This window comes from Phoca vitulina, unplaced genomic scaffold, assembly GCF_004348235.1.
Source record: "Phoca vitulina isolate PV1807 unplaced genomic scaffold, GSC_HSeal_1.0 scaffold33, whole genome shotgun sequence".
Lineage (NCBI taxonomy): Eukaryota > Metazoa > Chordata > Mammalia > Carnivora > Phocidae > Phoca > Phoca vitulina.
In genome coordinates this window covers 14,949,901-14,962,907 of record NW_022589736.1, presented here as the reverse complement: position 1 = coordinate 14,962,907, position 13,007 = coordinate 14,949,901, and the positions used below count along the sequence as shown (strand labels likewise).

The 13,007-nt window shown below is 41.9% G+C and overlaps 1 protein-coding gene across 7 annotated transcripts in view; it reads left to right on the top strand.

Moving 5' to 3' along the window:
* The window catches only part of BEND7 (BEN domain containing 7), a 78,610-nt gene that overhangs the window by 26,291 nt on the left and 39,312 nt on the right, over positions 1-13,007 (top strand). For all 7 annotated transcript variants that reach the window (XM_032425774.1, XM_032425773.1, XM_032425772.1 and 4 more), the window contains 2 exons: positions 2,278-2,400; positions 6,215-6,480. In XM_032425774.1, the coding sequence (XP_032281665.1) occupies positions 2,278-2,400; positions 6,215-6,480 (389 nt within the window). The remainder of the gene's footprint in view (positions 1-2,277; positions 2,401-6,214; positions 6,481-13,007) is intronic.

Here is a 13,007-nt window from a genome sequence, read left to right as displayed (position 1 = left end):
AAGTGAAAGCTATCATTTGCCAACACACCGATACTTTTGTCACAAGAGACTGAACATTAGGGCAGAAGATTTGTCATCAAAGGGAGCTTCTGGTCATATGTGTATCATTAATACATCCTCTTGCTTACTTTTTTGCTTTTCTTCATGATCACAAGGGTTGTGGTGAACGGGGGGCAGGGTGGGGAGACACATATCCCAGCATCCTAGTGACACCTTTGCTTTTATGGCACATTCCAGTAACTGCAGCAGATGATCCTTGTTGTAGGGCTTCCTTCATTAGGGCTGAAAATTATCCCTTTAGAGTAAAATTTCCTTAATTTAAATTCCTAACTGTTCAGGGAAAAAAATTAAAAGGTAATTTTTTTTTTCAAAGCTTAAAAAAAAATTGATAATTTTTTTCTGGACATGTTAACTTACCATCCAGGAAGCTTGGATGTTAGTTGTCCCATAAATTTTATATGGATGTGCAGATCTGTAGTTTTCAGAAAGAGAACAAGAAAAAGCAAGACTGCATTTTCAGTTTCCTTGAAAAGTTAAGGATTTTCTTTTTCCATTCATTATTCCTTCAAGAGGAAGAGAACTGTTTTGATTTTTTTTTTAACACAATTTGCAGTAACCAGTTCAGAGGCATGAAAAGCCATCCCGAGACACTGCTGATGAGACAGGAGGGACCCCAAGAGACGTACGGGAGTCTTCTCTTTCTCTCAATATTGCATAAGCCAGATCACATTCATGTGCTGGCATGCTTCCAGGTTAGGGGGACATGGCTCTTTAAAGACTCCTCCATAAAAATGAGAAGTCAGTTCTCCTTAAAATTAGAAAATGATTTATAACAAGTTGGAAAGGGTTGGTTTTGTCCTCTAAAAATGACAAAGACAGTACTTACAATAGTGACTAGGAATATTCTTTAAGGCCCTCCTAATTCGACTGCCATGGAAGAAACGGTAAGAGAAATAGGACACCCTCAGGTGTGTATGAAGTTAATTCACCCCACATCAATAAGTTTTGGGTGAAGAGCATTCTGTTTTCCAGGATGCAACAAGGATGGTGGATTTACTTGGGAAAATGTTATTAACGTTAAAAGTTACAAACATAAATTCCCCCATATTGGTTTGAAACACATTTTTTGTGTTTATTGTTTGCTTATTTTCAGTAGAAATTCATCATATACAACTGTGACTACTTCGAATTTCATTGAAATTATTTGCAGTTTTAAAAGTTGTAACATCTCAGTTTGCTGCAACTTTGAGTGTAAATAATTACGCTACTCCAAGCATTAAGTTGTCCGTACGTATTTTGTGATTTTGCTGTGGTGAAGTTTTTTATAGTATCCACAAACAATGCATACTGTGGAATTAAAATTACACTTAATGTATAACAAAAGATGCAATTGGATCCATGCCTTCGAACTTTCCCCTTGTGCCTGGGGACACCCTGAGTGACAGCACATTCCAGTTCCCAGTGGTCGGGTTGGACACAGACACCAGAGGGAACGCTGCAGGGAGAGGGATTTTCCAAATGTTCCACTGTATCCCAAGGACAAGGGGACAACCTATGTTTAATAGGATGGTTTTACTAAGGAAAAGATACTAAATTGAAACAGAGATAAGGAGGCTAAAGCGAGGGAAACGTAAGACATGGGGAGGGGGAAAAGAGGTGTGAGGGTCTCCTTCACTAAGGTGGAGAAAAGCCAGCACCGAATATAGCCTCCCACGTACACTCTGCCCCCCCGGCTCTTCCCCACCCCAGACGTCCCACTCCCAGAGTGTTCTAAAAGTTTTAATGTCTTGACAGTTCTTAATTTGGGGAAATACTAGAAAAACTATTTTTTTAATAGTTAGACACATTTGATTTTTAACGTGAGATTTTAGAACGTGCAGCTACCGGGTTTTTCTAGAAGGCCGTTCTTCTCAGAGTTCGTGTTTTTCTGCAACAGAGTGTATGTTTCTAGTGAATTTTTATGGTGCTGTCACCTGAGATGCACTGGTGTGACACTAGGGAGGCCTGCCGTGACCGCGAGCGTGGGCACACGTCCGTGCGGGCTCCAGCGTCCCGCGAGACGCACGCACCTTACGGCGCAGAAGCCTGGATAATTAGATCAAGTCGGCCCCCGACATTCAGGTGGTAACAGATATCGGGTACATTTTCCTTAGGCACTGTTTCATAATAACCGCACGTGCTTCAAAATGCTCTCAGGATACCTTCCTTTCCCCCCCACCCCCTTTATAATTTTGTTGTTGACATTTGGAGTGTGCCATTCTTTTCTTTGATGCTTAGGAGAACTTCCCACCGTGAATTCGTCCGTTGGATCCAACTGCTGTACTTGCAACTGCCAGTCAACGTTGCAAGCCATCCTCCAAGAACTCAGGACCATGCGGAAATTAATGCAAATTCAAGCAGGTACTGACCCCAGGCCCCTGACTTTTAATGCCTTTGACCTCTTCAGTTGGGCCGTTTATTGTGCTCTTGGTATTTGGTTCTTCTCACCTTGCTGTCTCGCTGTGCTTTTTCAACACGTTTTTCCTTTAGCAAATCTAACAGGTTTCTCATTGCTGATACTACTACTCATACACTCGTGTGCGCGAGCCACAGAAGTGTGGCTGACTCCTCTTACCTCCCGAGGTGCTCCATTTGGGGGCTGCCTGCATGTCAACAACCCCTACACCCGTCCCTGCCCCTTGTGGGGCGCAGCGTGACAGTAGGGAAGCCGCGCATTGTCGTACAGGTGTTGCAGGGCCCTCTCGGGAGCGTGGGCTGTCCTGGCGGAGACTTTCAAGAGCGTAAGCACATGAGGTGCTGCCTCTTAGGCCCTGCTTGCGGCTTGTCTCCCTAATATTCAGCATATAGAAGCCCGAAGACACCTCGTGTCCTGTCTTCCTTAGTTACATGACGCCTCTTTTGTTCTCACTCGTGTTAGTCAAGTGGAAGGATGGAAGAGCCGTGAGTCTGCAGGTTGGGGTCAGCGTCCCTGTTGTCCTCATGAGGCTGTGTGACTTCTCTGTGCTCAGATTTCTCATCTGGAGCTGGAGCATTAATATCTAACTCACAGGATGGTTTTCTTTTTTTTTTTTTTTTTTTTAAAGATTTTTTTATTTATTTATTTGAGAGAGAATGAGAGACAGAGAGCACGAGAGGGAAGAGGGTCAGAGGGAGAAGCAGACCCCCTGCTGAGCAGGGAGCCCGATGTGGGACTCGATCCCGGGACTCCAGGATCACGACCTGAGCTGAAGGCAGTCGCTTAACCAACTGAGCCACCCAGGCGCCCAGGATGGTTTTCAAAATAGAATGAGTTAGTAAATGTAAATGAACTCTGTAAAGCATGATACAGGCAGAAACTATTTCGTTAGTGTTGTTCTAAAGACCAGGAGCGGGTTCATAGAAGTCTGGGTCACCACCACAGCGAGTGTGGTGTCTAATCTCAACTCAAAAATGCAACTTTTTGGTCACAGATCCAGAAAATAATAAATCATTTCATTAAGGCCTCCTCTGGTGAGGGAAGACTGCTCCTTGAGCAGGAAATAGCATAGTCATATGTGGCCAGCATTCCCATCCCTGCACTGTAAAGAGATTCAGGAAGGTCATCGTTCAGAAATCGTACTTGGTGCCATTTAGTGAATTCTAGCAAAATTGTAATATACAGTGATGTGGTTTTGATATAAAAAGCTTAATACGTAAACACACCATCACCCAAGAGCGCAGGAAAGGAAGGTGAACAAAAGGCCCTCTGAAAAGCAACATCTAATTGTATGTGCTGAATTTGGTTTTAGCCCAAGGAAACAATAAGCATTTTGGTGAGGCCAGTAAGCGTTCACTCATCTTGTTCCACCACAACAACCCATGTTCTTATTGACCTGGCAAAAGTTAACATCTCTTAAATGAGGAGCACAGAAAGAAAGTCTCCTTCATGATGTACAGATTCTTTTCCTGGAGGAAGAATTTGTTAGCACTTAAGAAAATATGCATATGAAATTCTAATGATTTATTTTGTTACTTAAGCTCCTTACTACCGAAATGGCAAACTACAAATTGCAACCATTTAAATCTTTGACTGAAGCCCTTTTGGAATCTATTAAGTAAATGCCACTTTGTCACCGTGTTTTCTTTTCTGAACCTTTGCAGATTAGGGCGGTAAATGATTCCAGAGTTTGTAGGAGAGCAGAAAGGATAAACCAAAAAAATTACTCTTCTTTAATTTCCTTAAACTTAAGAATCTGTGTTGTGTGGGTAGATTGACTTAAGGCTTATTGCCTATAACATGTAGATTTAAATTATATTTAGAAAGTTTCACCTTTACTTGAGGAAGAAGACAAGGAATACGATGAAGCCCTAAGATCTGGAAGCAAGAGAGGACTGCTGTGTCTAGACTTGCCAATGGAGGAGAAAAAGTCAGATAGTCCCTGTGTTCTTTAAACCCAAAGCATTTTCACTTTTACTTTAGAATAGCGAAGCTTGGAGAGGCGTGAGTCCTAGACCATTGAAAACTGCTTCCCTTGTCTGTTTGACTTCGGGCGTGGAGACCTGGCCTTGTGTGAAAATCCAGAGAAGAAAAATTCTCCACTCAGGCTTGTACACTGGAATCACTTGAGGAGCTTTGAAAAAGATCTCAGTGCCTGGGCGCCACCCCTACAAATTCCAATTCAGTTAGTCTGGGGTAAGGCTGAGGCACAGACTTTTCTTTTTTTTAAAGCTCCCGGGTGATTCTAACGTGCAGCCAAGGTCAAGCACCAATAAACTAGACTAGTACTGCACAGGTGGTTAAAAACCTTTTCAGTGCTCCTATGCAGTGCAAGGAGTTGTTTTCTTTTTTTTTTTTTAAGTAATCTCTGCACCCAACGTAGGGCTCGAATGTACAACCCCAAGATGAAGAGTCACATGCTCCTCCAGCTGAGCCAGCCAGGCACCCCAAGTAGTTCGTTTCTAATACTTGTAAATTTCTTGCCAGTCTAGAGATGCAAATACCAAGTTCAAAGTATAAATAGCCTTTATTTGCAAACTGATAGGAAATGATCCATATTTATATGCATTTAAAGATCTTTAGTTTTCATTTGGCTTCTTTCTATAAAAAAGCAGGCATATCCAATGATCATATTTAGTAAGCCATATTGATACATGAAGATTTAAATAATGATGCCATATTTTTCTCTAACACTTTCCATCAGAATATTTCTAAATGGTTAACAAACATGACTTGCCAAAGTACATCTGTGAAAACTATACTTACTATCCTTGATTTCCTTAAGTGTAGATTCAGTACTGATACTTGGTCTTTGTTCAGTGCTTTTCATCTTTGGAACTCCACCTGTTTCCAGATTTTGCTGGTCTTCTTGACTTGCACAGAACTATGTCATTCCTATTTTTCAGCTACCTAAAACCAAGGTATGGAGGACAGCCTGGTCAGAATGCAGTACTGAGTGCAGTGCTGCAGAGATGGTTTGTGTGTGGACAATATGGGTTTGTGAGGAAGGAGTAACTGGCCCTGATAAATGAGCAGCAGGCTTTGCCCACGGGTGTGCTATCATTCCAGACTCATTCTTTAAAAAATGATCATCATTGCTCAGTCTTAGTCCATTTTGGTGCCTGTAGCTTGCTAGCAGCTGATCAGCTTACCCTCAAAGGATGATTAGATAATGAGGAATAGTGGATAAGAATCAGGTGTAAGAAAATATGACACAGAACGCTGCTGATTTCATTATATGTTTTGTTCTGTCTTTTTAACCATTCATTTATACTGGTTTGATAAAAATACAAATTAAATTAAAAACATAAAACCAAAAAAAAAAAAAAAAAAAAAAAAAGGATGATTAGAATATTCCTGAGTTTGGCTTACCAGGAAGCACGGACAGCTACACCTGAACTTAAGTTCCAAGTTCCCATTTATATAAAAATGTCCTGCGACTTGTAAGAAGACCCTCAGATGTTCTTCTGTGGCTCAAAATCGCTTTCTTCCACAGAACCCAGTGGTAGCAGTAAGTGTGATGATTTACCAGCATCGGGCACAGAGTTTTGTCTGGGTTGCTCTTCTGCATGTAGAACTCGAAAGCACTCCAGAGACGACATTGGTGTCCTACAGGTCCCACAGGAGATTGACTTTGGTCTCCTTCCTTGACTGAACCCCATTTCAGTCTCAGCTTGTGGAACGTGTAGATGGACGGGTGATAACTTCTCCCAAGTAAGACTCAGGTGCCTGTACCCTATTTTTGTTCATTTTTCACAGTTGGAACCCCAAACAGACAACAACCCCCGATTTCCCTTATATGCTCCCAGCGAACTGCTGTCTCACGCAAGAGAAATAAAAAGAAAAAAGTGCCCCCAAAGACTGTTGAACCTCTGACTGTGAGGCAGAAGCCTGGCGTGTTAGAAACGGAGAAGAAGACAGCCGGGGCCTCAGAGCAGCCTGGCTCCCAGGCGGCCGAGGCCCCCTCGGCTGGGGAGAACCGCGTGCTGGGATTTGGCATCGTCCTGGAGTCGCCTGCCTCCGATGTAAGTCCATGTTCTCTGGCTACTGACACAAAACTGATGTCACTTGCAGGAATTTTATAGCACTAATACACTTTCCCCTTAGCTCGTTCCTCCCACGAACACTAGGGGAACTTGCAAAAGACATGTGAGAATGAGGAAAGGAAGACCATTAATAATTTCCTTGCCTAGAATTTTCACTTCCCAAAATCTTCTACCTTCTTTATTTGAACGTGCCTCCATTCTTTATCCCTGCACGAAGAAGGGTGATGGAGTAAATAATCTGCTCACTAATTTCTTTAACAGTTTTAATTCTGAAGTGGCCATTTTCAATTTCCTCAGTGTAGAGAGCTAAAAGAACGTAATTAAATCCTTTGTAAATGGGCATAAATGAACAGAACCTTACAGATAAGGTCACACTTTCTAGAAACACAAACTAATAATAAAAAAAGAGCAGTAGTGCTAATTCTGTTTTATAGATGCAAGCCACACTGCAATTAGGTTGCAGTGCCATGCCACTTACTCTGTGTAATGATAGGTTAATGCTCTGCAACGGTTTTTCTATTTTAATATCATAGCTAGAAAGTTGGTGCAGTCCCAGATGTTGGATGACATCTAAGATACCCATCCAACTAGCCATTTTATAGCCATATGACTATAAACTGATGTCTTTAAGAATATGCTATCTTTGTAACTGCGTACTCTATTTACAATATCTTTAAGTACATTGATGCGAACCCCTCTTGTTGGGGGAGTTCTTAAAATAAACAGGAGTGAGTGATCTATTATTATCAGTTTGCATAGGATGAGAATCCTGCTGAGAACACCCACAGGCCTATATGGGATTGGAGTTTGGCCCTACCTTTTAAACTTTAAATAAAAAATAATTGCTATTTTTTAAAAAAAGTGTTCCCTTTCAAATTGCAGAAAGGCAGTTTGCTAGCATGTATCCATGTTGGGTCTTTACCAAAGGGAGGCGACATTTTTAGGCTAGAAAGTCATTTGAACTTTTATCCAGTCCTTAGTGTGAAAGGGTTTTCTTGGTTTTTTTTACCTTTGAACACATGCTAAAATTATGAAGCAGTTCTTCTCGACTCAAAACTTAATTTTAAAAAAATCATTAATGATGATAATGTTCTACCCCAGGCCAGTCCGCTGACTTGATTACATCATATGCTTATTGCAACTAAGGCCCTGGTTTCAAAACCCAGGTAGATCACATATTTGGAAACAGAGGTGAATTATTCCACAACACAAAGTACATTCAATCTTAAGCAGTTTTCATAATACTTTTATATTTTTCTTGAACTTTCTAAGGGTTCTTTTCTGATAGACATTAATGTATCAGGAGCAATCATTTGAATTGTGTAAATCATCTCCTAAATGGGTCACTCTAGTGCTAATAACTGAACTTTCTCCTTTATTTTTAAACTCCAAATATACTTCAGAGATAAACTGAGGAAGATCTGATAAAGGCCTTATGTACATTAATAAAACAGAATAGAATTTTACTGATATCAGCATTATAATTTTGTTTATATGCCAAATAAAAATAAATTGCTTTTTATTCATGATTATTTTTGCTAACAAGAGCTGTTAAATGTAACAAAGCACATTCAGAATTGTCCATGAAAACTCAATTAGGTGCTGATTATCTTTGACGGAAGAATAACGTGCTTCTAAAAGCAAAAAATAAAGATAATTATCTTTACCTTATCCAGCTGATACGCCATTTGATTCACCTGTTCAACAGAAACTGTAACCGCACCTAGAGGGCTGTGCAATGAACCCCTTCGTTGGGTGAGGCAGTTGTGTCCACACGTAGTGCTCACTGGCATTAATGAGCCCGCTTCCAAGGTCCCTGGGCAGGGAAGGAGGGGTGTGTGGACTGACTCCCTTAGGTGATGGAACCGTCAGTGCAAAGGCATCCAAATTTAGGTGCCCTTCTATTCTTTATTATTTCTTAGCCACAGTCCTTTTAAAATTTGGTGGAAGTCCAGAGGAGAAAACAGGAAATATTATAATAATCTTGTAGGAATTGTTCTATAAAATGGATTTGAGAAAACATAATATAACTGGATACATATAAGTGGATGGGAATTCTGCACTTGTGTATTTGAAGATGGGCCCTGGGAAGTACCCAGCATTGGGAGGATTAGGTCCAAAGCTGTAGGACTGGGCAAGTGGTCCAAGGCCGCTGGAACAGCCGTCTGGCCAGCATTGGTAGCTGATGATGATACAAAGGTAGGATGGGGCCAGGTAATGAAAGCCCAAATATGCCGAGCTGATGCCCTTGACCTTCATCTGTGGACACTAGGGAGCCATTGCAAGTTTGAAGTAGAGGAATGATCATACTTGTGTCTTAACAGAGTGGCAAGTGGCATTGCCTTGTGGCTGGTAGAGAGATGGAGAGAAAAAAGTAGAGACAAAGAGACCAGGAGGAAGACAGTTACAGTCGGTCGGGTGTGGGAGGGTCTACACGAGCAGTGAGCCTGCAGAAAGAGAAAGGAGCCATTTAGGAAGTGCCCACACAGAGGACTTGGTGGCTCAGTCGAAAGCAACCCCCCACATTTCTCTCTTGGAAAACCAGGTTAGGCGCTCGGTTAACTGCGGGGGCGAAGCAAGGGCAGAAGCAGGCCTTCAGTTCCGGATGGGAAGCACAAGTAAGTTTAGGATCGCAAAATGGTCCTTAGATGTTTGGAGGGCGAGAGAGATCAGAGCTAGAAGCAATGAGAAAAAGACATGTAAAACCTATGCTTTGTCAGGTGTAAAAATTCACATTAATTTCTTCTAATTCACAGTGTATTAAGTCTTTGTTTTGCACCGTGACTTTTAGGGTCACCCGAATACAGATTTGTCTAGGGGCCATGCAGGGCCTTGCAGGGAGACCACCTGTCATCTGAGCGACAATGATTACCCCTACTCAGATGTGGAAAAATACTGCGCTCTCGTCAAAACCAATTGCACTGACCCTCAGAGTGTTGTAAACACTAAATGATAGAGAGCAGGTGAGACTGTCCTCCTGCAGTGCCTGGCACATAAAAGGTACTCAATAAATGTGATTGAGTCTGCAGATGACAAAGCGTCTGCATTTGCATGAAGCACAATATACAAAATAAACTTTTGAAACTTTAGGTCTAGGGCTCAGCTTTAATTAGAAACCTCTCTTCACCTTAACTCCCCATTTCCTCATTCTCTCCTCATTACCTCTCTCAGTACCCCTGCCCCCCGGGCTCCAACGTAATTCTTTTTTTTTTTTTTAAGATTTATTTATTTGAGAGAGAGAGCACATGTGCTTGCATGGGAGTGGGGGGCAGGGCACAGGGAGAGAGAGGGAGAGAATCTCAAGTAGACTCCCCACTGAGCGCAGAGCCCAACGTGGGGCTCAATCTCACGACCCTGAGATCATGACCTGAGCCGAGACCAAGGGTTGGACGCTCAACCGACTGAGCGCCCAAGGTGCTCCCAACATAACTGTCTTTTATAGAACTTTCTATACTTGTAATTATTTATATGATTTTCTTCCTTCCAGGAAGGAATGCCAGTTTCTCCAGAGCAGGGGCTATATGAAAATAGTGGTATTTGTGTGCCACACTCTGCTCCATAATTTTATATTGCTTTCATCCTCACTCTCTGAGGTGTCATTACTGTCCTCGTAGATGAGGACACTGTGGCATAAACGGCTTACGTAGCCTGCTCAGGTTCACAGCCAGAAAGGTAGAGCTGATTCTCACACCCAGGTCTGCAGTTGCCCTTATCCACCGAGTGACACACTTGGGCGTCCGTTCTAGCTCCGTTCCTGTACATGAGCCACGCTCAGTAACCAGTCACAGGATGATCGTTGTATGAGGAGAACCGAAAGGTTGGACTAAGGCAGTTCACTCTGTTTACTTGGAAGGTTCTAGGAGAGAAGTGAATGGTTAAATGTGCAGGCTCTGAAATCAGGCTGCCTGGGTGAGAAGCTCAGCTGGGTAACCCCTTGCCTCAGTTTTCTGTCCATAAAATGGGAATAACAGTAATGCTGACCTCCTAGAACTGGCCTGCGGAAGAGTTAAATGAAGTAATCTACATGAAGCACTTAGAATAGCTCCTGGTGCATTCTATTTATTTATCTATTTTTTTTTTAAGATTTATTTATTTGACAGAGAGAGACACAGCGAGAGAGGGAACACAAGCAGGGGGAGTGGGAGAGGGAGAAGCAGGCTTCCCGAGGAGCAGGGAGCCCGATGCGGGGCTCGATCCCAGGACCCTGGGATCATGACCTGAGCCGAAGGCAGACGCTTAACGACTGAGCCACCCAGGCGCCCCCCTGGTACATTTTAAACACTCAATAAATATTGGTTCTTTTTTAAACTGTAGCAGTCCTAGCTAAGTACCTTATAGGGACAAATCTCAATGTTAAATAAACTGAAGTGTACATATGAATGAACAAATACACATGAATAAATAGTGTTTACAAAAATAGAGTGGCCAGAAATATTTCTACTTTGGGGCAAGATTATTTGACCCACTTTAAATTAGCACATTAAATAAAATTCAAGCCTAAATTCCACAGAAGCCAAACCAGGAGCCCAAAACCCAAAACCGAATTTCAAATTTAAATATAATGTTTCCTTCTTTCTTTCACAACTCCATGCTCTCCCCTCACTCAGACAAGGCAGCCATGAATTTTTTGCAGTCAGTTTTTTCCTACTTAGTTGGACATACTAAATTGTGGTTTTCAGGGTAGATGTATGTGGCTTAAGCTTGTTTCATTGTTGTTGCTTTTGGATTTGGCTTGTTTTTTGGCTTTGGTGAAACACTCATCAATTTTTAAAAATATATTTGTGAGGGGCACCAGGGTGGCTCAGTCAGCTGAGCGTCCAACTCTGATCTCTGCTCAGGTCTTGATCTCATCAGCGTCATGAGTTTGAGCCCTGCATTGGGCTCCAAGCTGGGTATGGAGCCTACTTAAAAAACAAATATATATATATATGATACGTATGATAATTATTAATAGTAGGACACTTTTTTCTCTTTATTGGAATTATTGTGAATATTTTCCAGTAATCCTAGATTATCCAAATTTAAAAGTTATCAGAAGATAAATCTATGGCTACCCATCACCTGAAGATAATTTCATTAATGTTTATACTAAGTCATTCTTCTAAAAATAAATAAAATGTATTGCTCTCAACATAAGTAACTTCTGAAATCAGAATCTGTTTTCTTAACACCTTCTTAGCCCAATAAATACATCATCCACTGGGAACTAGTAAAGCAAATCAGCGGAGCAGGCGACTCTTTATTCGCTGACCCGCTGAACTTAAGGCAGTATATGCTTGAGAGAGGAGGTTCCAGTGCAGACTGATTGGGTTCAAATCCTTACTTCGTCTCTAATTAGCTGGATAATCTTAAACAAGTTACCTGACCTTTCCAAGCCTTAGGTTTTGCATCTGCAAACTGGGGATAATAAAATAGTCACTTCGCAGGGTGAGGGTGAAGTTAGAAAAACCCACTTCACCTAGGTTAGCCTAGAGCCTGGAATATGGAGTATCAAGTAAATGTTAATGACATCACCATTTTCCGGGGTGTACCTAAATGAACAAAATAGTCCTTGCCCTGCAAGAAGCATAGGAGGAAAACACATAAGCAATAGTAACAGTATAATAGGACGTTAGCTCTAGTTGTGGCAGTCAGAAGATGGCAGGGGAGCCTGGAAGAGCAGGACTGGCCCTCTGCCAGGAGGGTCAAAGACAGGAGCTCCGAGGAGCAGGTGCACTGGAGTTAGGATGGAAAAAGCTGGATGGCAGTGGCTAAAATCTTACGTCTTCAACATTTGGGCTCAAATATCTTTAGCATAAATCAAGCCATAGTGCTTAGAGCCATTAATTTACCACCTGAGGAAGGAAAAAGCTAAAAACATCTCTAAATGACTTTGGAGTATCTCATTATGCAAGTGCATGGAGAAATTTCAAGGGGTCGAGTTGTATTGTATTTTCTAGTTAAATGCTTAGTTCTACCAAAATTTTGTCAAATAAAAAATCTATAAAGGCTTGGCCCTTTAATGACTTCTTGTCATGTTTATCCAATTCAACCTTAAATATATGCTAGTATATAGACTGTAATAGAACTTTTGCCCAAGCATTTTTTACTTACTACAGAACATCCACCTTACAATCGAGTCTTGATGGGGGCACCTGGGTGGCTCAGTCGGTTAAGCGTCTGCCTTCGGCTCCTGTCATGATTTCAGGGCTCTGGGATCAAGCCCCACATGGGGCTCCCTGCTCAGTGGGGAGTCTGCTTCTCCCTCTCCCTCTGCTGCTCCCCCTGCTCATGCTCTCTCTCTATCTCAAATAAATAAATAAAATCTTTAAAAAAAAAAATCAAGTCTTGATATAGTGCATCCAAGGTGGAGACTCTGCCCCATCAACACTGAGATCCTCAGCTCCCAGCGAGACCTGCTACAGCAGGCCTGCCTTGTGATCTGGTATATTCTTACGAGTACCCACCTCCCTGGCCATGATTGTGGCATTGCATTTAATAAATAGTAATAGTGGTTCCTGCTATAT